Raw genomic sequence first — 27,928 nt, forward strand, 5'->3', positions numbered from 1 at the left:
TACTCTCCGATCTGGTTCACGACCACTCTTCTCTGTTGCTTCCCACTACTCAATTCACCACCACTCCCCGGCAGCTGCAGCTCCTTTTATAGGTCTTAGGAGGCGGAGCTAGAAGCCTCTCAACCAATCAGGAACGTTCGAGGCGTATCTCCGTTCCTACTGGACGGTTCGGGAAAATTCTCGATGTTTCGGGTATAATCTATTTTGGCGCCAAAGTCGCTAAATTCGTCACCAAATGGTCGCCAAGCTATAGGACCTTCTATGGAACCAACTATGCTGGGAAGCCGCATCGCAGATTCGTAACAATAATCAGTCTTCTGTGCTGCTATATGTAAATCCACAATACTCACATTTCAAATAAAATTAATTCTTAGCCATTTGAAACATTTCATGGACATCCAATATCATGTTTCTAACCCTGTTTTTAAATTTTTGATTAAATTAATAGTTGATATCCCAATGTCGTGGTAAATTATTTTAATTAAAAAAATTTTATGATTTTGATACTTTTGCGCTGTTTAAAAGTATTTGAAAATAATTCAAAAATAATAAATAATGTAATAATAATAATAAATAATCTAAAATAATAATAATATAAAAAAATTCAAAAATCCAATTGCTGTATTAAAATTAATTTCTTTAAATCAAAAATTTTAAAAACTGAAGGTGCTATTCTAAGTACATTAGAATTCATAATTTTTATGAATGTTTCGGAATTTTTTTCTTACGGTCTTATATTATAGTTTTACCTCCAGTTTTTTTTTCCTTCATCAAACATTCATGTTTGATCAAATAATGTTTTATACTTCAGAAAAGCTTATCACTGCAAAATGGATAAAAAATTATAGATCTTTAGCAAATCCTATAATTGATTGCATCAGATATGTGCATATATTTATATTTTTTGTATATTATACCTTTTATAGAAATAAAGATTTTTAAAATTATGCATTATTGTTATTATAATTTTGATGCAAATTTTTTTTATTTATGAAATAATATTCTTTATGGTTGTTAATATAATCAGTTTTCAAAATGATGAATCTTTAGATTTAGGCTGTGAAATTTTTATCTTAATATAGATGAAATTCTACCTAGTGAGCAAGCAAGCCCTTCCAACCCAGTGCTCGTAACCATAATGATTTCTGATAGCCAATCTATTAAAGGAGGTATTCTTTAATTAATTTCCTTTTGCATGGTAATTTTATAGTGCATGGTCGGATATTTAATCGCTGAGAAAATAAAGAGTGATTAAAAATGATAGGAAGAGAAAGTTTTGTTTGCTCTATGTGACTGCTCTGAATTCTATATTTATTATTTCTGAAGCATTTATAATAATTTTTAGGAGCGTATTCAGGATACTTTGCATAGAAATTAATTTATTTCCTAATGAATAATTTCGAGGAAGAAAAAAATGAATAATGTATGCATTGTTACTATGAAAACCGCAAGTTAAAATGAAATTTTTCATAAAAGCTCCGAAGTTTATTCATATTATAAGAATCATGTATAATATTCAATAAAAAATAATTATAAAGCACATGCCGAACAAAATATTTTTATTTTTGAAAAAGCTAAAGTAAACTGATAATTTTTCATTCGGTTCTCGTAAAATAAGAAATGTAAATCAAATAAAGAAAATTATGAGTCCTATCTTTTAACTCTATTCTCAATCAGCTTTATCCAAGAACCGATTTGTCCTAGCAATGAATTCCGAATGGTAACTATAGGTCTTCATCTCAGAGAAACAGAGTTATAGACTTAGCTCACCAGGAAAGCAGTCTACCACCGCATATTGCAGCCAAGTTAATCTTAGGTCACTCTCTTTATCCTTTGAATTTGCATGCATTGTTAGCCAGCATTCCTGCGTGCGCGTGTACCTGTGCTTTTTACAATATCCTAACAAAATCTAAAATTTTCTTGTTACAATAAGCTAAGATAAATTTTTTATGAAGAGTAATATCTTTGAAGCTACATGTGGTAAATTTTATGTGAAATTTTTATAACATTTTACTATAAGTTTATAATTTTCGTAAGCAGAGCTAAAGAAGAAAAAAAAGATTTGTTTAATTTTAAAGATTTGCTTAATGTTAAAGATTTGTTTAATGTTTGATAAAAGTTTAGTTAAGATTTGTAAATTGTCGTTGAAATGCTGCAAAGGGTTTAAAGTTTACAAAAATTATTCTAGATGGTGCGGTTTAAGAGAGTTACTTTCGTTATTTTTTAACTGAAATTCTTTGTCTTAAATTAAGGAGAATTCTTTGCTTAATCTCGTTTCCTCTGATTATGTTTTACATTAAGCATCCAAATTTATATTTGTATGTCGATGAAAAATAAGGTTTTATCCTTTTATTTACTGAAAATAGTACATGGGTACGAATAGCTGCTTTCAAAAATTATTTCAGATTGTATTGCGGCAGGAGTCACCTATAGTCACGGATCAACCTGGCATCCTGTGATCGGTCCCTTTGGTCCAATGGATTGCGTTTACTGCAAATGTCAAGTATGTCAGTTCTTAATTTCAACAATATCTATTTTTTCTAAATATTTACTGTAATTTTCTTTGAAATGATAGTAGAATTTAATATTTGGCAGAAGTATATCATTATTTGTTAAATACTTCTCTTATCAAAGAACATCAGATGAACATATAAACTTACATGTGAATTCTAATAAATAATATTTAATTCTGGTAATAAATTCTGATAAAATAATCACTCATTTATGTGCTGGCATTCCCAGTTGCATTGTGCCAGAATATTAATTTAAAACGGATAAAAAAAGAATAAACTTTCAAAAGTTGCTGTTCCGCTTTCAATTTTATTTTTACAAGCCTTTATTTACATCGATTTCCTTTATGTTCACAAAAATGGAATTTTGTTATCGATTTTCCCCACTTCCTCATGTATTAGGGTCTTTAAAATTAACATACTTCTGTTTTTTCGGTAACATTAGGCTAATTTAATATTTTTAGAATATATTTATCATTTATTCGATTAATTGATTTATATTTTTGTTAAATACGAGGGGCGCCATCTAATAGTGTACGACAAAAATTATTTCAGTGTTGTCATAAATTCAAAATAATAAATTATAAATTAAAGAATAAATAGTAAAAAATAATTAAAATAAAAAAATAGTTTTTAGCACATCAATAAAAAGAGTTTTAAGCTTTTTTATTTACTACTCGCTTTATCCGCGGCTTTGCTTGCATTTGTGTGTTCTATATGTTTGTAAGAAAAAGCAAAGTACATATATTTTTAAGTCGCGCAGCTTAGAGTCATACAAAAAAATAGAATTGTTAAAGGTTAAATTTAATTTAAAAAACTAATTAAAAATCAGAAAAATTGTGGGATAATGAAATTGGTGCCGTTATAAAGGTAATTTTTGAATTTTAAGATAGTGTAAAAATGATTTGTTCAGAAGTTACGGAGACAAAATCTAAAATCTTTTAACCCCTTTTCACTCCCTTAGAGAAACTTAAGAACTTTTTAATAGCTCATTTAATCCTTCTGGGTGCTAAGGTGTCTTTGTTTTAAATTTCGTTTGAATTCGTCATAGAGTGTTCAGAGTCAAGCACGCAAACAAACTTTTAAATTTATATACAAGGCTTTATTATCGTGGTCCAGTAGCAAATTTCTAAACCGCTAGAGTTAAACATACGATTTCAATTAGAAAAATACTTTGAATGTGGAGATAATTATATTTTATGTTATTTGATTAAATTAATATTTTTTCAAAAATTATGAAATCTAGCTTTTTATATGGTCCCTCAATTCTATCATAATACATGTTTAGTAAAACATTGATGAGATTCTAAAAGGAACAATAACACAAATGCCAGTTTTATAACTAAAATTTACTGAATGATAGTTGTTTAACCTATATGGCAAACTTATACAAATTTATTTTAAGGAACAATTTGTAAAAGTAAATACAACGGTACATAATTTCAATTTGTGGACGAACTCTTAAAATCTCACTCGAAGCCCCAAAATTATTTCTAAAATTAGTCAAAAATAGTGATTTTCAACTTTCCACGTCATTTTTAATTGCAGAAGAATGAAATTTTTTATTTAAAATTTGGTGTCAAAAATATTTTTCTAAACACGATTAATAGAATCGGCAGGGATGTATAAAAACCTTGGTTTCGTAACGAGAAATACATTTATTGATTCAAGCAACATAAAATGTAATTTTTGCCGTCATTTAAAGCATTTTTTCAATTGGAACTACATGTCTGTCGCTTATTTAGAAATTAGTTACTGGATACTATAACAGTGAATTGCAGTGACCATTATAAGAGTGGACTTTATATACAGGGTGATCAAGAAATAACAGGAGGTGTTCGGAGCCCTGTAGTGTGTTATGTACTGGAAGAGAATATAACAAAATTTGGCCACTATACACATTAAAGTATGCGGTTTCGATTTATTAAGGAAAAAAATTAATACCAAAAAACGCCGATCCTAGCGATCCAGGGAGAAATCCTGGCGTTGCGATCGAAAACTTGATTATGTAATTTGCTTATACGGGTATTTTGTAACATGACATCGAAGATAAAGAGAAGGGTTGCAGGAATTTAAGTCATTCTGCAAGAATTCGCCCGTCGATTGCATTGTTACTATGTGAACGGGCCTCATTAGTCAAACTGTTTTATCAGCGAGATGAAAATGCCAGTGCTGATCTTCGCGAATACCGGCAGTTAAAACAGTTACGTAGAGGACCGATGACTCTAAAAAATTTGTGAAGAATGGTTGAAAGATTTGAAACAACAGGAATTCCTGGTGTGCAATCAAGCCGAGGACATAAAGATATCAAGCAGAACAAGTTGCAACTGCCGTTATGGATCAGGCGAGAGTTAATAAGTAGGATACCAGCAGTGCACGTTCAATATCACGACAAGAGACATCTCGTTCTCGACGGTTCAAAAGATACTGCGTAAGATCCTGAAATTTTACCCGTATACGATAACACTCATTAACTGATAACACTGGTCTGAATCTTGGCAATTTCTGGTTGTGGGGCTACTTGAAAGGATTTGTGTATCCAGGACATGTTCCTGACATTCCTACTTTAAAAATCAAATAACGTTACATGTCAGGCGAATAAATGCCGATATGGTGCGGTCACCGTCGAAAACCTCGTTGCAATTATTGGAACATCAAGTTAGTGGTCATCTTGAGCCGAATTTGTAAGTTAGTATAATAAACATTTTTCATTGATATTTGATGTGTTGCCATTTTCTGTTTCTATTGGCAATTATGTATTCTCTTTTCACACATTATGTGCTTGCAGCGCCAGTATTTCCCCTATCGGCGTTTTTTGGTACTAATTTTTTTTTTTTGTGATAAATCGAAACCGCATACTTTAATATGTATAGTGGTCAAATTTTGTTACATTTCGTCCAGTACATAACACGCTACAGGGCTTCGACCCCTCCCCCCCCCGTTATTTCTTGATCACCTTGTAGATTCTGAATTGAGAGGACAATTTTTGCACACACGACTCAGACGTGTGCCGAATGAATCTAATTTTGTTAGCGGAACAAAGAATTGCTCCGAAAGGTCATGTTAAAAATTCTTGGCGAAATTTAGAAATTGCAGAGTTACATCCCGATATGGAAAAAGCGTCTTTCTCTCATTAATCTACTTTTCTTACATTTACCAGCTTTAGTTTGTTTACTTCTTCAAGAAATATTCTATTTGGCATCCAGGAAAAAAGATTCAAAATGAATGATCAGCAGAAATAATAACGATCGAAATCCGTTTTTAAAACCTTATTCTTTAAGTACCGACTTTTTAAAATTCTAATAAATAGCATGCTTCAGTTTGAAACCTAGAAACAAATTCTAACAGTATTTTTAATTCCACAGGTTAAGATAAACTTTATAAGATTTTAATATTATTTTAAGTACCATCAGAGATACCGATACGAGAAAAATAAAATTTTTAATAAACTTTTAAAACAGTTGTATATTTTTAAACTGAGTACTTGTAGAAATTACACATGAGGTGAATATTATGTCGAATCCAATGATCACAGTGCCCAATGAGCGTATAATAGGAAGATTTGCATAAATTCTGTCCAATATAACGTTTGCATTTACAACTGCTGGTTTTTTTTTTTTTATTCTTCTTTTTTCTTTCTTTCTTTCCAAAAGCTGCGTTTTCAGATAATCTGAAAAGCATAAGAAATAGAATACAGTTCCCAAAGGCTGCAATAGGAAAAAGGAATTTTTGATAGAGGGGAGGAAGTATAAAGGATTTTCTGTCCAAAAGGGAAAAAAATGGATGTTCCTTCGTAAAGGCTAGATTCTTTTCATGGAGTTCTCTTTCTATATTCAACACGAAATGGTCCAGTAGTTTAGATTGAACATTTCTCATGAAACATCAGTTTTACTTATTGCAATCTTCTAGCACAAATCGCATCCCGAAAGCACCCGATTCAATCAAAAGATCACTTTCACTTCTCATTCATGTGACATCCTCATTTTCCAGTCTGGGACCGAAGGAAACATGATTCTTTCCCATGTCTCTTGTCACGGACGTAGAAAAGAATCACGTTTTGAGAAAAACATCTCTGTGCAAATGTTCATGAAACATCTGACTCTCACTTCGGCCATTCATCATAATGTCTCCTTACTCTTTAATATGTGAAAAATTCTTTATGAAAAATCTACACATATGGTCTACACAACACTTTTAAATGGTTTTACATCCTTTCAAATTGAAAATTTTATTGGATCATATGATGAGCGGTGTCTGAATAATAATGCTTAGCATTTCTATTTTTTCCGTAATCGAACATTTTACTTGAACTTGTAGATTGGTTGGTTATTATATTTTATTGGCACAAGAGCCATGTTAGACTACACTTTGCTAAGCAAAAAGTGTGATTTGAAGAAACATTGCATTTAATCAGCAAAATAAAAAAAAGTGGACAAACTGTGATAAAAAACACATAAGATATGTCATCGTGAGAATGATTGTATAAAATTTCAAAAAATTCACACTATAATTAAATGGTTTTAGAATTAAAGTGAAATATGGGAACAACGATACAATCCTATTAAAAACTTTTGATACAAAAACAAGCAATGTTTAAACCGCTAAATGAGAGAATAAAACCAAACAGCTTTTAAAAAGTTAAAAATATTTGGGACGAAGTGTTCACCCACCAAGTCCAATAAAGATTAGGAGGATGCATGAAAGAAACGAGTACGATAATAATTAAAATCCGAGCAATCAATCAAAATGTGATAAACACTAAATTCAGCACAACACGTGAAACACTTTGGTGCCCTTCACCAAAAATTAAACATCTATGCGTATAACGAGTATGTCCTATACGGAGTCGAATCAATTAGACTAGACTTTCGAGTAGGAAGAGTAGGCCCCATACAAGAGGTCGGCTTGACTGAGTACAATTTATTGTGGACCTGCTGATCCTAATAAAACCAAATTTTAAAAATACAATACTCCAATAACCTCTTAACATCACATTATTGTAGTTGTTCCTTGTTTTAGAAAAGATGATGTAGATTTAGCAGGAGAATCCGACATTTCATTTCCATAGATACCTACATGACTTGAAATCCAACAAAAAATAATATTAAAAGTTTCGACTTTCAGAAGAGACAATATAAATAAAATTCTGATAGCAATTAGATGCATCCGATTATGAGAATGAGAAAGAATTTTCAAAGTATTCATGCTAGTGGTTAATAAATAATAAAATTAAGATTTATTATTATTAAAATCGATTTTAATAAATAATAAAATTGCGCTGAGCTAAAGGAGAGGTTATCTAGAGAATACAGAAAATAGCCACCAGCTCAGCAGTAAATATAGAACAGAACTTATGCAGACGATAGCTTAGTGTTTCTTATGAAAATATTTTACCACAACCCACATGACCATTTCATTTCGAATCACCTGTGAATATTGGTATAAAAGAAGAATATGTATAGCGATGATAGATTTAAAAACAACCGGAACAGTTGAAGATTTGTCGAATCCTAAAAAGGGATTCAGAAATGAATACTTTGGGCCTTCCATTGCGGAAAGGGAAAAAAATCAAGTGATTTAATGGAGACGTCATTAATGGCCAAGTCATATAGCAGTATTTTGACTCTCTCACTGAAAGGGAACATGAGAGAAAGACGGGAGTCATTAAGTCTTCGAAGACCAACTGGCAATATCATCTGGGAAATGGGGTACTTTGGAAGACATTTTGATCGGAAATGAAAAAGGGGAGATAATTTATTTCGCCTTAAATAAAGAGTAGCTGGTGACAAATAACATATAGACTATCGACCAAAGGAGGTGCGAAACGTTCCTGGATCGATTCTTAACGCATAGTAATGAAGTTACCAAATGGTGCAAAGTAGAGGCACATGCGAAACCATACTCCAAACACTCGTAGTCGATCCTAGAAATACTTACTGCTTCGTAAATGCGGAGTAGGGAGGTTCGATCAGCACCCCAAGATGTTCTGGAGCGTAGCAACAAAATGTTTAAGACTTTCTCACACTTTGAACTTGTTGTAATCATCTTTAATACGATAGTCTTTTTATAAAGCATATTTCCTAATTTATTCCATACTGTATAAGCTTCCTATGGTTTTGTACTTTCCTGCTGTATCTCTTCCTTTTTTTCGCTTTTTAAGTACAAAATTGTTATAATTATAACAGGGGATTTTTTGCTGAGATATAAAAAATAAAATTCGTGTTTTACATTAATGTGTTAGTGGTGTTATAAATGTAAAGATTTGTGTTTTGAAATATTTGAGGCTATATTTTGCTTTTCTAGATATATATTAAAATGATCGTTTTTAAACGCTTTTACAAAATTTCGCACGTTCTATATTTGTCAAAATGAAAATTCGTAATCGATTTTTTAGTCACTTGCTCGTGTACTAGATTTCTGAAAATTTGTGCAGTTATTGGCTCTAGATTACTATAAAATATATTAACTATAGAAAGCTTTTAGTTATTAATTAGCTAAAAATTGATTTGACAGAAATGGCTATAACTAGAAATTAAATTGAAAAAGATTAATTTTCAGATTCTGTGATATTTTTAAATATGAAATATATTAAAGACTTATAAGTAGAAAAATATCAAAAAAAATTCTTTTTAAGTAAAAAAGTTTTAAAAAAATAAATATTTTTTTAATTCTAAAGATAAGTAATATTACATGCAAATAAAAACACAAAGAATTCATGAGATAGAAATTCTTAGATATTTATTAAAATATATTACAAATATGATTAAAACTACAATTTACTTGGAAAATTTCTATCAGAACTTCCCCTTTATACGGTTATGTTTTGACATCTATATTTTTGATTTAAAAATAATTAAAATAAAGGATTAAGAATATTATAAAAGAATAAGTCATTTTAAAATTTTAAGAATATTGTTAAAAGAATATTGATATTAACAATTATTGTTAATAACAATAAAAAGAATATTGTTAAAAGAGAACTAGTGCGTTTATTATTTCAGTAAAATTTTAAATATAAGGATAAGTTAGAAATAAAGATTTTTTTTAAATGCTAATTTTCTTTAAAATGAATTTTTTAAAAAACTAAATGAAAAATGGCTGTGAAATTAAAGGAAGTTTGTCGTTTTTGTGTAATGGTTTACATATAACGTGGCATTATTCGATATCCCGTTAAGGTTTAGGTCAAAATGAATATCATAAGAAATAAATACTAAAAATTTAAAAATAATAAATGTAAAAGTCTTTTTTAAAAAACTATTTCAACAATGTATTAAAAACGAAAAATATTTCTTTCTCAAAAATCTGAAGATTATAATTAAAATCTTAAAAGGCTGAAGCGCAAAAAATAAAATGAGTAGGATTAAATTCATAATAAGTTTCATAAGAAATAAAAAAATTCTAAAACATTTATTATTTTTAAATTAGAGAACATTATGATTCAATTTCAATTCACAAGAATTATTCTATTCACACCTCATGTTTTTGCAATTATTTTTTCGACTTCCAGATATTCGACAAAAAATTTCTTTCCTTTTTAATTTCTTCATAACAAAAAAGTTTCCTTAAAAGTTTTTGCACTTATTTTCTCCTAAGATGCTTTATTGTGAAGAATGCGTCTTAATATTTTGAAGGTATCCTAAGAATATAATAAACAATGCAGTCTTGGAATGCAAGTAAAATCCAAGCAATAAAAAATAAAATGCGACTTCGGGCAAGTAGTAAAACTATTTTCCCTGGCAGAAGTCCAATTTATACTTAGGAGAGTCAAATACACTGCAGTCTGCATGGGCCCATTTACCGCAAAATGAACACTGATATAACATTTCATGTGTACCATACGCTTCATCAAGTCTACAAATCTCAACGTCTTCTGAAAAACATTAAACGCATTGTCAATCGCGAGTTATCATTACACGAGTCACTTTTATCTAATCCTTCATTAGTTGAAGATATTGTAAGTGATTATAAAAAACTGTAGACCTCTTTTTTAAATACATTTCTCTGAGTAATCTTCAGAATATTTAATTGTAGGGGCCATGTTTTTTATTGATTTCCCATCGAACGTTTGATTTTAGAAGGTTTTAAATTCGTCATTTGCCCATTTTTCTTTTCCAATAGCTATTTTTCTTATGTGAGGCCTCTGAGAAGGTAATTAAAAGATATTTGAGTTGAATAGATTTATTAGATTGTGCTTCTACTATAACGGTATAGCACCAATTTTGATGTTACCATTCTTTGCCCCAGTAAAACAAAATGGCAGACGATCCTATTCACCATAAATGAAGACACTTATTTATAAACATTATGATAAAGATATAAATGAATATTGTCACGAAGATCCAAAGAATAACACTGAATTAAGTTTATTAGCTCTAAGCAACATGCAGGCGAAGAACTCTTTCCACTACTTGTGGAACTCAGAATTTGTATCTTTACAGATTAATCTAGAATTATAAAGAAGGTTATAGAATGTTCTAGAAAACTAACATATGAATAAGAAAAAATTCAAATTAAAGTTCAACCTTTAAATTAATGCGACTTGGCTGGGATTCGAACCCTTGCCCTTGTGCATTGCAACGCGTACTTTACCTCTGAGCCGCGTTGACTATGTGCAGCACTTTCTTTTGCGACAATATTAGTAGAATGCATACACATACTAATTATGGCTATAAATTAACATAGTAAGATACTTATACCTATTATGCACATGCGGAAAGTATAAGGAAATAGTAAAGAACAATATTTTCCACGATAAGAAACGCAATTTTATAGCCAAAGCTTTGGTGATATTCAGACAATTTCTCCTCTCCCTTTGTAGAGGGCAACGCATATCGGGGGCTCCCTGCTTGCTATAGTTTACTGTGTACTTAGCAGGCCCCCCCCTGGGTCTTCTCTAATTTATGAGTAGTTTAAAATATGTTATAAACAGAAATTAATAAACATAATATTTTTTTGTTTTTATATTAGCATTAAATAATCTGAATTGCAATAAACTTGTAAGTTCTCAGGTAATATATTCAAAAATGGAGTGTTAAAGGGACATCTGCGTGCTCCATAAGTTACATTAATGGAATATGAATTACATAGTTTAGTAAAATAAGTAATTATGAAGCCTTTTCTTTGTCAGAATGGGAAAATTGAATGCAGCCGTTTAAACTGCCCTCCACTTCAACAATTGCCCTGTTCTAAACCCATTCAAGTTCCAGGCCATTGCTGTCCTCTGTGCACAGGAGAAGGTAAGTTTATTTTCATTTCATCCATTTAAACATCATCTACTGCTCCTTTCAGTATTCTGAGACGACCACTTTTCGACGATTCTATCTCTTTAAGGGGAGAGACGCGTAAGGATGAGCACGCTTCCGGAATTCTTTGTCACTCTTTGACCTTGATTTTCACTCTATTAGAATCTTTTTTGTTCAACTTTTTTTGTCACGTGTATTTGAGTATCGTGTCGTTTCTGAGTGTATTATTTTAATTCCGTCCACGAGTAATCTGAGTTTATTTTATTGTTAAATGTAAACATCTCCTCCTTTCATCTTCCTCTCACCCCTATTTTGACTAATTAAACTCATCCTAATGCATGCGCAAAAGCGCGGAGGGTTTTAGAATCTGCTGTCAAACAATACTTCTTCTAGAACCATTTGCCATTCATTACTTCTGGAAACAATTTATGATCATCTTATGAAATAGAGTAATCCAACATTTATCTACCATTTAGGAATGCCCAAGGCTCAAAACTTAATTTTTCGACAACATGTTGCAAAATTAACCAGAATCGATAAACTGACACAAAACCCATTTTCTAACTGTTTAATCAGCTTTTAGAGAACTCAGTACATCAAAATGTTTTTGTTTCTTCCATGTAAATTATGTTACGGGCAATTTGATTGATCGTTTAATATTAGCAATTAATGCACAGCACACACAGCTTATAAAGATGTGCGTGCTGACGCTCTACAGGCCAAGAGCTATTAAGTTTGCCATAGATATATTGAAGAAGTTGAGAAAATGCTCCCTGGGAAGATTTTTTAGAGTATTATTTTAAATTTTAATTATTTTAAAATTAAGCTGAATTTTGACGATTTTTAACTTAACTTTTGTAACTATTACAGCACAAAAATGATTTTGACATTATTTTAAATTTTAACAAATACCATTTCAATGATATCAATTACATTGCCATAAATTTTTTTGTCTACTTTTAATAAATTTTTCAAAATATTTTTTTAGTTCATTTTCCACTAATATATTCAAAGACTATGCTTTTTATAAATTTTTGAAATGGTGTTGTGCTTATAAATAAAAGGTTACTTAAGAAGTAGTAAAAATTTCGTTCTAAATTAAAGTTTAAATTTTCAGCGAGATGGCAGAAATAATACTTTATCCGTTATTTAGTGCAATGAATAGAACGGTGAAAGGCTGCATAAAAGTAAGAATTCCATGTCTATCAAAATTTGAAATTTAAAAATGCGTTGCTGAAGGAGTCATTTAGTCCAATATTTAATTAAAGTTTTTAATAAGCATTAATCCTGGTAAACCAGCTGGTAACCAAAGGCGGCTAGGCTAGATATTAATAATAATCGATTGGCCTGACATATGCAATCCTTTTAAAATCTTTTCGGGGACATTCTTTCATGAGACTATATAAATACTTTCTGTTCAAAATTTCATAATCGATGCTGAAAAAAATGTTTATTAAATAAATTTCAGTGTTTTAAAATTTTTAAATACTTTAAAAACCCTCTTTTTTATTGTTAGATAAAGCTATTTCGAATTTTTCCAAATAATTTCGATTTATTACTGCAGAGAAAAGCATATATGTTTATCTAAATTATTGTCAATAAGCATATATAGTTCTCCATATTCTTATTCACACTTGATGCATTTTCAAAATAAATATTCTTCTAACATTCAAAACTTGTCTTCTTAGTTCTAAGTAAATTTCTTATAGAAATGCTATCTATTGCAATGGTTCTCATGAGAAGACATCGTGAAAGATTCTGCATATATTCCGCGGTCTTGGTCTTTAGATTTCACACTTATTGACGATACCAATATATATATACGTAAAAAATAAATATTTTTCCAATATTTCAAACTCTTATTCTTAGTATTTAAAAAATATTAATAAAGCAAATAAAGGTACAAAAAATTCCAAATAATTACCTCTACATGTAATTAATATTGTTGTTCCAAATTATAAATAACAAGCTATATGATGAAACTCCAATATCGATATCCATATGAATCAAATTCATAAGTTTGCATAAGAGACGAACTCCGCGAGTTCCGATTAAATTGTCCATGGCGAGACAATTGTTCGTCAGCTACAATATATACACTCGGTTTGAAGTAAATCGAAGTCAACATATCACATTTTAGACACGTTAAGCGTCACGCCAATCGTCGGTGACTGACATTGAACTTTCCGTTTGGACCGCGTCAGTCACTGATGATTAACATTAAATTTCCCTTACAGACAATAAAACCGACCACTGACAATATAAAATAAGATATAAAAAAATGACATTTTATTAATAATTGCGCCTAAATTTAACTTATCAAAATATTTTTATGGGTTTCATTGAAACACGATAAACATCTTGTGTGTAAGATGTACATACAGTAGGCAAAATGATTATTTGTACACCACTTTTTTTAAAATTTTAGAAACATATAAGCAGCTATTTTATTTATTGCGACGTGTGAGCGTGAGTTTGTTGTTTATTTCTAAGTAAACGAAAAAAATATTTTGAAATATTTGAAAATAAAATCTAAATCTAACAAACTTGGAAAATTTCTTGCAAAAAGTATATTTGTACACCTATATCTTCAGTAAGTATTACCATCCTTTCATGTAATTTTTCACATTATGGTTAATTTTTTGGATAATTTATATTTTTTAAACATTGAAAGTCATCTTTTTTAACAATGAAGGTCACTCGCAGAGAAAAGTTGAGAAATGGCTACGAAATCAAAAGAAGTCTCTTTAGACATGAGAACTCATATTGTTAACCTTAATAAAAGTGGAAAATCTTATCGCGAAATTCAACAGACGGTTAAGTTACCCTTTACAACTATTGGTTACATCGTAAAAAAATATAAAAATACTGGACGCGTTGAAAATGAACGCAACCCAGGCGGCTCGAGTAAATTAACTTCAATAAATAAACGAAGTATTGTTAAAGCAGCTATTAGAAAACCACAAATTTCTGCTCAGAAAATTGCAGATGACCTTCTCGCATCTTCTAACATTAGAGTGACCGCTCAAACAATAAGAAATGTGTTACATAGTGCTGGTTTAAAAGGCAGAACTCCGAGAAAAAAAAACCAATGATCTCTGAAGTAAATAGAAAGACGCGTCTAGAATTTGCTATGAAATACAAAGACAAACCGATGGACTTCTGGAAAAAGTTTATTTTTTCAGATGAGAGTGAGTTTCAAATTTTTTCACTCCCTAGTATCCGAAAAATCTGGCGAAAAAATAAAACAGCCCTTGATAGTAAAAATGTACTTCAGACCCTGAAACATGGTGGTGGAAATGTGATGGTTTGGGGCTGTGTAGCTCATGGCGGTGTTGGAAAATTACATTTTATTGACACAAAAATTACAGCTTTAGGTTACATTGATGTGTTGCGGCATAACTTATTCGACAGTGCTAGGAAATTGGGTATCGGTGACACTTTCTTATTCCAACAAGATAACGATCCAAAACACACTGCGATAGTTACTAAAACATGGTTGCTTTATAATGCGCCAAGACGCCTTGAAACTCCACCACAATCCCCGGATATAAATCCAATTGAAAATTTGTGGATGCTATTGGATGCTCAAGTCCGAAAAAAAAATATTACAAGTAAAAATAGTTTGAAAGAAGCACTCATGGAAGCTTGGAAAGAAATAGATCAAGAAACCACCAAAAAGTTAATAGAATCAATGCCAAGACGTCTTGAAGCAATTGTAAAAGCCAATGAAATGCATACAAAGTATTAAATTTCTATAAAATAATTATAATTATGTTTAAAATTTGTCACTAAGTAAGTGTACAAATATTCTTTTTGTATAGTTTTTATAAAGTTTTATTCATTAATCAACTGAAGTTCATGTGATTGTTTTTTTTGTTGATATTTTATTATTATTTTACCTTACTAGAATATATTTCTGCAATTTTAACTTAGTTACCTTATTTTATTTTGCTATAATATTCCAAAATTGAAGTGTACAAATAAACATTTTGTCAACTGTAAGTATCCAGATCATTGATGGAGATCGCGGGCTAAAGTGGCTTGGTATGGAAATTTAGAGACAAAGGTGGTGAATCAGGTGTCACTTGCGAATTCACATACAGGTCACTGCAATCTTCCTTGCAAATTTTTAAAATTATTATTTAAACAACATAAATAGTAAAAAAAATATTTGCTCATCATTTTCACCCATTACCAACAACAAAAAAATTGAAGTTCATGTGCGCAGTCACCTTCTACCCAGCTTTTTTTCAACTTTTGACTTTGTTTTGGAACAAAAACTATTGCTCGAAAGATTTTGGAATTACAATTAATCTTTAATGATTCTAAAAATTATATATAAAAATTTAAAAACATTTGCTAACAGTGCTTAACCCTTATCACCCCTATGTATAGTTTGATTACCATTGTGTATCATTTTTACATTCTTTTTTTATAGTGATTATTATAAAAGCCATTTAACAGCAAAAACTTTCACAGTAATTTTTAGGAATTATAATAAACCTACAACTATTCCTGAGATTTCTAAACACTAAAAAAGATCCTTATATTCATATTTGAATAATAATGCATCTCATTACTTTCCCCAGCTCAAAGGATTAGTTGTCTGACGATTACACAAATTTTTACCAAAAATTTGCAAAAAAAAAAAAAAAAAAAACATACATTTTTTTGCATTTTTCTTTCAGAAATAAAATTCATTACAAAAAACATTTTTACAAAAAATACTCATTTTTGATTCTAAATACAAAATTATAAAAGAGTTGAATTAGGTTTGTACAACTATTTGATTTGATATACATGAGCATCTTAAAACTATTTTCAAAAATCGAATTTTGCATACTTTTTTCTCTACTGTACTTCACTGCGAGAAGCAGAAAATAGAATGAAAAAAATCCTATTAAACTCAGACATAAGACCCACACAGTCAGACCCACATAGACGATACCATATTTCATGGATAAAAAAAATATGTGCATAGTTGCGAAAATAAATTTCTTTCGACTATCAATTTAAGACAACTGAAACGAGAAACACTAAACATTTTGAGCATATTGTTATTAAAACATGGGAAATGATAATCACTTTCTGCGAATTGTCGAATTAATTATAAAAATATAGCTATTTTCTGTAGTTGTAATTTTGTACTCAAATTATAAAAAGTCGCCCGGTATACGGTGATAGTTTGACGAGAGAATACCTATTTAAGATATGTTAATTCTATATATAAAATCTTATTAATTGCGAAAGTACATTACTTTCTGACGTAAGAACCATTAAGATTGAAACATTTTCCATTAAAATTTGAAATTTATTTTTCCGAAAAAAAAAAAAAAATTCTGCTTTAGGAAATGAAGCTAATCTGTAATAACACATCGGGATATATACATACTGTTTCATATACTTGGAGTTCACTTGGCATTGAATCTTGAAAACAGGAGGAGACAACTCAACGGAGCCACGGCAAAATTTGTGTAGTGCATGTCTTCTGCCAAAACCATCCTGGAACTCATCAAGTCCGAAGCTTATTTTAGGCGGCTTAAACAGTTCGCGATAAATCCAAACTGCTGAAAAATATAAAAAAAAAATCGTATTACTGCTTGCATTTCATATTTAATGGGATTTCCAATTTCAATTAACGCTTTGAATTCATTTAGTAGATGAGTTAAACGAAACATAGTTATTTAATTCCATTCAACATTGCCTAATGCCACTGGAATAATTTCAATATCCCATATCCAAATAAAGTTTAATTTTCCAATTTCTCTCATTAATAAAGAACCATACAAATATGAAATCTGTGTCCAGAATGGCTCTAACGAGTTGTCTGCTGAATTCTGATCTCAGGCAGGTGAATACGTTTACTGATAGGAGGAAAAGTATGAAAAGGGGAATGGATTGCAGAAATATAATAGGTTTGTAATAAATTTGATTGTATTGAACTAGGTGCATTTTTACCTATATCTTATTACTGACATATTTTAAATCGTGTGTTCTGAAGGAGAGAAACGCAGCTAGATATGAAAAACTTTGACTTACACCTGTCTTCTAATTTATGAAAATGTTCTCATATGATATCACGCAATTCTTACATCACACCCGCTAACTCGTCAGAGCCAGACTATAACTGTATTTCAATGATAAGATAAAAGATTTTTTTTCATCTTGTGCATTGGTACAAATATCTTCAATTTTTAAGGAAAATGCTTGAAAATTTTATTCTGTTTTTATTTAGCACCAGCTATTCTTGAAAAAGATATTCAGCCTCCTCTGCTCCAGCCACCAATTTCTGTCACGATGGAACACAAAGGACTCCGACAAATTCCAGATTCAAAGAAACCATCAGAGCCAGCCATCCATTGCTTACCTCCTCAAACCAATACAATAGTATTTCGAAGTCATGCATCAAGTAGTTCTAGCGCCTATTACCAATACGCATTTCAGTCTGTTAATGGAGATCAGAGCACTCGGCTTCTCACTTGGACAGTCAAAGATGGTAAGGACTTCATAATGTATTGACCAACCTTTTACGAATTTCTCAGTTTTAAAAACATTCAAAAACTTATATGAACAACTTATCTATTTTCTCAATACATTACGGGAACTAGAACAGATATAGAGGAAAATTCAGAACGATTGACTTTATTAAATATGTGTAAAAAATAATTATAAGGATAATTGTGAACGCATGGAAGCTCTGAGTCTTATTTATTTGTGTAACACTTGGTTACACTAAAAACATACAAATGGTAATCCGTTTCACATCAGACATCGTGAAACATGTAAATAAATTTTTTTAATGCATTAAAAATTTAAATTGTATACAAAGAATAAAACAAACAAAAAATGATTGAAAATAATGGCAATGTATTTGCTCTGAATTTCAAATTTAAATTAATGTATTTTTAATGAAGTAATAAATAATATGTTACTTGATATTTTAATTCGACCCCAATTTCTTAATTACATAAATGCTATAAGTTTTTTAATTGAATAATTTTTAACATCTGTTTCTGAACAGATACATTTGGAGTTAATTATTTGCATGATTTATAAATTTGATTCATAAAGGTATTAAAAATTATAACATAATTGCTTTATTTATTTCTAGAAGATATTTCGCATGTTCAAGAAGAATGAAGCATAAAAAATTTCTTAAATTGTACACATAAATGAAAATAAAAGATACATAGTCTTATATTTAAATATAAATTTGTTGATGGTATCATTCAATTAGGGAACAGAAAAAAGTTTATTCCGAAATGTTGTTTTAAAAACAAGTATTTTTATATATTAGTATGTGGCACTTTTTATAGAAATATTCACAAAAATTTGGTATGAAGGTGGAAAACAAGCAACAAAAATAAACACAAATCGGAAACCAAAATGAAAATGCAAATAAATTGTGGATATCGATTTATTGTCTCGCGATTCATTGTCAACCACGATTCATGATAATGATATCAATAAATCGATATTTTGCAAAAACTAATATCGAAAAATTCATTTTTTTTTTTTTTTGATAAATCGAAAATCGACACAGCCCTAATAGCAACCCACTTTATTTTTGGCTCACTGAATCTTTTCATAGATGAACAGCACAAGATCTTTTCGAAGGAAGGTTTATGGGTACGAAAGAAAGTTTTTTGATGAAAAATACTTTCATTTTTAAATATAATTTTACAAAGAAAATATTTCTAATGTGTGAATCGATAAAGTTTTCAAATGTATCATATTTTTTTGCATATATATTCAAGATCTTGTCGTGACTTACAGTTTGGGAATAGTCAAATAGATCGTTAAATATAAATTGTTAAATATTTCGTCTTAGATAAGATGTTTTAAAAAGAAATTTCAATTTCCATGGACGCGAAATTCAGTAAATTTATTTAAAAAACTTTAAATATTGAAAAAACTGTAACAAAATTCGTGCATAAAAATTACACTCTGCAATTCAATCAATAAGGCAATCCACTTGCTTTCCTCTAATCCATTATTTTTTAAAGAAAAGAAGGTACATTAATAATGTGCATAATACGATGCTTGAGTTTCTATTTCGTGTTTTTAAGAAACCGAAACCGTTCTGTAGTTGAAAACAAAATCGATTCAACATCATCCAATTAAATGTCGGAAATTATTCATCGGCGCTTAAAAGAAATATTAATGAAATTTCTGAGAATTGTAATAAAAGAAACGTTTTTATATAACGCCATTCAGTCACTAATATATTGTTAATAAATTAAATAAAAGAGAAAAGAAAGAAACTTTCCGAGTTCAACATAATACAGGATGCATCAAAACGTTTCAAAGCCTTCATATACCGCTTTTTTTTTTTTTTAGAGATACATAGTTTAAGAGATAACAAATTTTTAAAGGCAATAACAAAACACATCAAATCGGTAATATAATTGTTACCAAACCATAAAGGCTTTCAAATAAACAGTGATTTGTGAATATAGAAGCGCAAAAATTCTTACAAAAAGAAATTTGTGTAAAGTTTTTCTGTTAGTTGACCGATAAATTCACTGCTATGGAGATACATTTTTGAGAAAATTCCACATTTCTGTTGGAAAATAAGGTGACACATCATCTTGTAGAATAAAGATTATCATGATGACTTAGAAGTCATAACTGAAGCACATGCTTTGTCACAGTAGTTTCACTAAAAAACGAGCAGAGCATCTTCCAAAAGAAGCTGTCACTTTTATTTTTTTTAGTGATGCTCGTAATGTGACTCAAGTATTGTCAATAAATAAGTTATTCTTTCTTTTTTTTTTCTGGATTTTAAGTTAATAGATATAAACTATTCTGATAAAGAAGATTCTTTTAACGCTGGGGGGGATTAAATTAGCATTTAATGGAATCAGGAAGTAAAAAAGAGATAACAGTTATGTTCTGAGATAATTATTTTATATACATTTTCATTAATATTCTGGCGCAGTATGGTCAGGTTTGGCTTTTGCGCCACTAAACCTCACAATCCAATCCAATTCATTAATATTCTCTTCATTCGTATAATAAATAATTTTTAATAAAAAGATAGCATCTTCAAAATTAAAATGGCCAATGTATAAATAAAATGTAAAATTTGGCAATATCTAAGAAAATAAATGGTTTCAAAAATTATTAGTATATAATAAACAGCGTTTAATTTCAAAATGATATGATTACTTTTAATCGCTTCTAAAAGAATTTCTTTTGTTTAAAAGTCATCAAAAAGACTGTTAAATCACCATTAGGCTAGATTTTTGAAAATTGGTGGTTTTATTTTTTTAACACACTCCAATTTAATTTGATTTATTAGATATTTGCATAAATGGAATTTTGCAACCGATTTGCTACAATTCAGCAGGTGTTATTTTTTTTTTCATTTTCAGAACTTAATTATCAGTCACTCTATTCATTTAATTAAATGAATCCTTGCAAACGATGCAGTGAGTCTGAGGAAAAAAAACTGATTTCAATATTCTATAATATTTATTATACAGAATTATAAATTAGTCTAAAAAGTATAAAATAATGAAAAGGAAAAGAAATTTTTACTTAATAACCTAGTATAAGTATATTAAATATACATAGTGTTTGTTTAACAACACTGTTTATATGTTTAGCACCCACAAAAGGCTCTAATAAAAGCATATTTTAAAATACTTTTTACTATAGTTCATAGAAAACAAATTAAGCTCATTCCTTGATATAATTTAAAAAGGCAACATTCATTTACAAGATCTCTCATTACTTATGTTTCAGGTCGCATTGGAGATTTTTCCGAGCAGCATCTTTCGAAGGAAGAATTCAAAGCCCTCATGGGAACCTTTCAATTTAAACTACAAGGGGCTACAAGGACAAGTACGTAAATTGTCTTTTAGTTTAACTACTTTGAAGACAAAATCATAGCCCTAAAGTTAACAGTTATATGCATGAATTTTTTAAATGTCAGGAACTTAAATAAAATTTTAAAAACGTGCCTTCCGTAATCATATTAAAAGTAGAAAATATATTTATAAAAAATCAAAACAAAATAAAAGCATATAACACTGATAACATTATTCTAAACATTTTGAAATTTTATTGATATTTAATAAAAAATTTAATTTTTAAGAAATGTTCAATTTTTTTTTTTTTTTTTTTTTTTTTGGCGATATTCACTGTTTATTCAGGTCTCACATTTTTGTCTTCCCTCCTGACATTTGGATAAAAGCTGCACACATTTTCGACTTTTCAGTGAGACAGGGAAAAATTCCTATTTACAGACATGAAACGAGCCAAGAGAAATAAAGTGTGTAAAAATTGTAAACCAATCTAAATCTGTAACCTATTCTCATTAATTAAAAAAAAACTATTATTTCATACATTTGATTCAAAATATGAGTCCCCTCTCTTTTTTTCAGCCTAACAACGTCTACAGTTTGGCATATTATTAGTAAATTTCATCATGGGATATTCGTGGTTAAAATTCGTACTAACCCGCTATAGGCTACTCGTTAGACAGAGAGCTGCCAAATTTGGCAGGTTTCTATTTCTGGAGTAGTCTGTGGTCATTAAGAATAAGTTTTTTTTTTTTTTTGAATTTTAATTAGAAGTTTTGATAAAAATTAAGCGAAATTTTAAATTGGTTCCTCTTTAACTTCGGAGCACAATATCGCACAAGAACTACGTTCACACCTGAACATTCAAAACAGTGGCAGCAGTGACTATTCGCTATTGAGAGATGGCAATTTTATTTGTGTACGGTTTTTCCCCTCTAATTTCAATAAGTTTTACAAGCACTTTTTATAAGATTCAACAGCAATATTTTTGCATTCTTTTAATAGCTAAGTTTATACACAGGAGAGTTGCAATGATATTTAATACACTCTTTGTGTGCACGCTATTGATGCTATAACTAAGAGTAAATTTTTGAAAATACCATAAAGCTAGACAAATCAATTCTAAAACATTTTATGCCACAATACTTCAAATTAAAAGTTCGGATCTCTCTCTCTCTCTCTCTCTATTTTGGACCAAATAGGAGATTTCAAGATGCCATTTTTATATTTAAATTGTCTTATCCTTTTCAGACCAAATGAATATATAAATAAAGAAAATCATAATATTATAGAAATAGTTTAAATTTTTATTATTAGTTAGTTAGTTAGTTAGAAAAATTTCTATGAATATATTTAAATTTAATTAGAAAATTTATCTATACGTCCAAGAAATTCAACTTTTTTAAAAATATATATTCTAAAGAACTTTTTATTAATTAAATTATATTGGGCCAATAAAAACTGTAAAAGCATTAAAAATTTTCTATATTAATAACTATTTGTACCCATGACCAAAAGTTAACTGTTGGTTGAATGGATTCATCCAAAAAAAAAACTTTATCTGAATTTATGGATAGGTAATACACATTAATAAAACGTTGTACAAATCACCACAAATACAAATCAAAATGTTTTTATCTTGCGAATAAGGAAGCTGATCCAAAGTTCCTGTCACGAGTCTTCAGGTACAGATGAGAAGAAAGTGTTACGATGAATATTTATAGGAGAATGCCATTACATATGTCAGAGAAGCAAAAATTAAACACAATGTCAATGAAATGGCCATTTAGATGAGGGATGAAACAATATGTCTTCGAAGAGACTCTCTTAATTTATCGGATGATATCATGATGCCAGCCAATAGATCTTAGAATTTCATTCATCAATAGGTCTACCTGCAAGGGCGTTGTTAACTAACTGAACATGGTAAAGATATGAATACTGTGAAAACAACACCCTCCAAATATTCAATAGGGGCTTCCAATAATCCAGTTTTGCTATCAGTGGATATTAATGAAAACCCAAATGAAGGCAGGATGGTCTGGGGCAGTTGTCTAGTATGCGTTTCTGCATTTGCGCTCCATCTTCTCAAAAATCACTCTTTTCTGTATCTCTGGGGACAGAAACGAATATCTAGTTAAATCTAAATCGGCAGAGACGAAAAACATGAGTAATTATGCAGGATGAATCTGAATATATCGTTTAGGATTATGAATCCCCATTGGCTCCAAGCGAAATTGCGATGTTAACATTCTAACATTCCACTATTAGCGGGCATATTTGTGCCCATATGTCACCAATAAATAAACTACCAAACACCTACACCTGACAAACAGATAATCTTCTTGAATTTTAGGTGCAAAATTTGTCAGAAAATCCTTTCGTTGCACTCATCATGAGTGATATAGAAAAGTGCTTGGAAGAACTGGAGGAGACAACAAGCTGAAAACATCTTATTAACCTAAAAGCTAAATAAATAAATTTATAAAAAATTGCACATTCTACTAATTGTTAAATACTGTGACGACTTTATTAATGCTTCAATTATTATAAATGATCATTTTTAGGATTTCTATTTCATAATGTTCATTAAACTATGTTAGTATTCAAAAACACCAAGCATCTGCTTAAAATGATATTGTGCACAAGCAGGAATCCATATAGTTATGAGCCATAATAAATAAATAATTTTCACAAAATTTGTAAAATAAAAATATATAATAAATCATATGCTGTTAAATTAAAAATACGTTGAATTGTGAAACTAAGTTGACTATTAATTTTTGACTAAAATTATTAAAAGAGGAACCACATAATATGCACTGCACAGAGCTGCAAAATGCCTAAATCCGTCATTGCACTTAATTTTGAGAATCAATTCCAACTAGGGGTCATTTAATTGTTGGGTGATGAAGATAGATGGATACTTAAATCTTCCATGAAATGCCATCTTTGACGAACCCCGGCTGGCTATGGTACGTGTCATCTGAGTTCAAACTGACAAACTCTGTCCCAAAAGAGCCATCAAGTTGTTTCAAATTGTATATGTTAATATAAAGAAACAATTTAAAGCTACCAACTTTATAATAGCTGGATAAAATTCATTGTAGCTCATCCATAGTTATCAACACTTTAACCTTGGATTTCACAGATTTTAGCATCTCATTCAACATTTATATGAGAAATATTCCGATTTTCCAACCGTGACTGCACCATTCTCACTTTTGACAAAGATTTGCAAAATTAATGAAGCGGCGGGGTTGTTTACACCATTTATATTCGCTTACTAACTGCATATATCTACATCACATTCTAACATTTTACTTATTCCCAGAGCTTAACTCCTTAAATGTTTTGCATTTTTTATTACCTAATTAGATTATACCTTCCACTTCAAGAGTATGCTGTTTAACAAATTCAATTAAGAATCCATTGAATATTTCAAATATTTGTGGACTATACGGAATTTTGTATCGAATTATAACGTCATAGAATGCCAGGTTATAAGGTTGAGAAGCCTAAATTTTGTATTTTAATTATAAGTTTCGATATCCCTTTGACGCACGGACATGACTATTAATTAAATTTGTATGCTGATTACTCTACTCCGCTCTGCTCTTCATTTTCAGCACTTAAAGCATTATGTTTTGAAGTATTATTATAAATTGCAATTAAATTAATGAATAACTATTATAATTTATTCTCAACTAATATACAATGATGTACTATGTCATAATGAATACGCTTTTCTGTTGCCTTCAATAAAATCATTTTGAATTTAAGAATTTCTCTAAATAAGACAATTCCCAAGAGCATTCAGGTAATATACATTACAAATCTATTTTGGATAACTCAAATCATTGTTTTCATATAGTTATAGGCTCCGTAAAGTTTATAGTGCGAAAAAGCACCTTCAATGAAGTGAGATAGTGGCCTCCGAAATCAGCATGCCAAAACCTATTTGTACCCCATATTTAGCAAGTGTTATCCTCCAAAGTATCCCCCCCCCCTTTCTAAAGCATCAGGTTTTTCTTCTTCTTTTGAGTCGAAAGGTTAATTTTCACATTCTTATTTGACTTGTGTTTCATGTTTGAAAAAATGGAGTTTTGTAATCGAATTTTCCCTTGTTTCCTGATTTGCTGCATAGAAAAAAATTTCCCGCGCTAGTAAGTTTTGATAACAATATACATTTTTAATATTTTCATGACTTAGATCTCAGTCAATCGATTAATTTATGGGAAAATAATTGCAGTTATCAGAAGGTTGTTGATTGTCATTAGTCTAATCGTTAAATATTAATCTTCAGGAATAAAAACACCAAGGATTCATTCAGATTAAAATCAACAATTTTATTCATACTTCGCGTCTTACACAGTTCAAGCGTACTCTCATGAAACAGGAAATCCGTTCTACTTCCGCTTTCGCATGGCAACTGTATTGCTTGCGCATGCTCAAACGTAAGCAGGCGCATGGAGGGATCGGCTTAGCCACAAATTTAATTAAAATTAGATTTGCTGTTAACGGCGCTTCCTAATAGTGAATTTGAGGGGAAAAAATGGATTCTACGTTTCAGTAATAATTTTAATAAGGGTTTATAAATCAAAGACTACAAAGTAAAAAAAATAAAATTTGTACTTCTTTTACTTTTTAGTATTCTAAAAAATACGTGTTTTTTAAAAAATGTTATTATTTTTTGTGCAAAGTTTGCTTGAATACGTCGTTGTTGGAAACTATTCATTATTAACGATATTCTCTTAAGGTATTTTGTTAAATACGATGTTTGTTTTTACAGAATTCATGGAGAAGTTCATTCGTAAAGCGAAGCGGTTGCCAGAACGTTGTGGCGGGCGATGTGCAACGAAAATTCAACACTTAGGACAAGTTCTTCATCTACGCGAAGTCATCGAAAGACCACAATGCCTCGCACAAGAAACATCCTTTCATCAATGACGTACTTTATTTCGGAGAAAATGGATCTCGATACATGAAAATACTCCAAATGACACAATGCTACCTCTCATAGCAATTTTTTCTATGTGATTTACCATCAGCTCTAGAGCACTTACAATGCCATAGCATTCCAACAATACTTTCTGCGTTCTTACCATCCTTTTAAAAATTTCAAGGATCTTTCTGAAATAAAAATCTTCTGACATTTTTTTCAATTTTAAATATACACATTCCTTCTATAGATCTGATTTGTGTGGTATTCATGATTTCGTATTCTTAACCAAGTCGTTAATAACATCAATTGTTTGAATATTCAATAATTTTAAATGAAGCAAATATAGATCTAAAACAAAATAACTATTAAAAAGCTAAAATTACATAGCAAGATCGGAGCGGTTAAAATATTTCTTTCTCTGTAGATTTTAACTCAAAATCCACTAGAAAAAAAGCAAGATAGTACGCTCTAGAATCTAGCAAAAACTTCATTTGAATACCTTTTCAATAAATCATCTTGAGAGATTATATATTTGAAATACGTTTTTGAGCATTACAATAGATAACAGAATAAATGTGAAAATAGGATTAAACTATTTTTTCAAGTTTATATGCGAGTAGAATTGTGTAACAGAGACATATACTCAGTTTTCTGACATTTTTTTTATCATTAAATATTTAATAACAAAGTTTCAAAATACTATAAAATGAACTAAATAATATATGAGTGAGATAGATTAGACAATAAATGAGAGAAAAAGTTTTAAATTAAAATTCAGTGGTAGTTGAACATAGGGTCACAAGTGTGCACCAACCATTCAACAAAATCAGAATTCTCAGAAAAATGATTACCATTTCTTTTTCAATCCCTCTCTCTGATCACTGAAGTGTATACAGAAAGTATTTTTCTTTTTAAAATGAATTTCTTAAATCATTAACTATCCATGCAATGTATCAAAATTTATTTTCCGTAATCGCAATGAAAATGCTTTAGTGATTAAAATTTTTAATTAGTGATATGTAGTATTAAGCCTTTAAATTATTTTGATTTATTATTTCATTCATGTTATAATTATGGACATAGACTCGTGTCCAGTACTGAAATTCTTTGCTAAATGATGAAATGCATTTTATTATTGCATCCTATTTTTTTTCCCCTTCAACTCTTAAAAGGTAGCACAGATTTTAACAGATGAATATCTTAACTTTCATTTATACCAACTCAATCTTCCTATTTTTCTTAAAGTGAAGGGGTTTTCTTTCCTTTTTTCTTTTTTTCGCAACAGAATAACGCGCCACTGGAAGTAGCTTACATTACCCTAGAATGATTTGAATAAAAGCGATTTTTGCAAATACACTTTTAACCCTTTGCACTCGGAAAAGTAATTCAATGCAAAACCATTCACATAATACAAGAGTT

General features: G+C 29.9%; 1 protein-coding gene across 1 annotated transcript in view; it reads left to right on the forward strand.

Moving 5' to 3' along the window:
* The window catches only part of LOC129958838 (chordin-like protein 1), a 112,405-nt gene extending 85,721 nt beyond the window's left edge, over positions 1-26,684 (forward strand). The window contains exons 7-12 of the mRNA XM_056071552.1: positions 1,083-1,169; positions 2,406-2,503; positions 11,638-11,746; positions 17,991-18,251; positions 21,506-21,604; positions 26,357-26,684. Coding sequence (XP_055927527.1) covers positions 1,083-1,169; positions 2,406-2,503; positions 11,638-11,746; positions 17,991-18,251; positions 21,506-21,604; positions 26,357-26,514 — 812 coding nt within the window. The 3' untranslated portion in view covers positions 26,515-26,684. The remainder of the gene's footprint in view (positions 1-1,082; positions 1,170-2,405; positions 2,504-11,637; positions 11,747-17,990; positions 18,252-21,505; positions 21,605-26,356) is intronic.
* Positions 26,685-27,928: the final 1,244 nt, after the last annotated feature.

The sequence above is a fragment of the Argiope bruennichi genome, chromosome X1, assembly GCF_947563725.1.
Source record: "Argiope bruennichi chromosome X1, qqArgBrue1.1, whole genome shotgun sequence".
In the NCBI taxonomy this organism is placed as follows: Eukaryota; Metazoa; Arthropoda; class Arachnida; order Araneae; family Araneidae; genus Argiope; species Argiope bruennichi.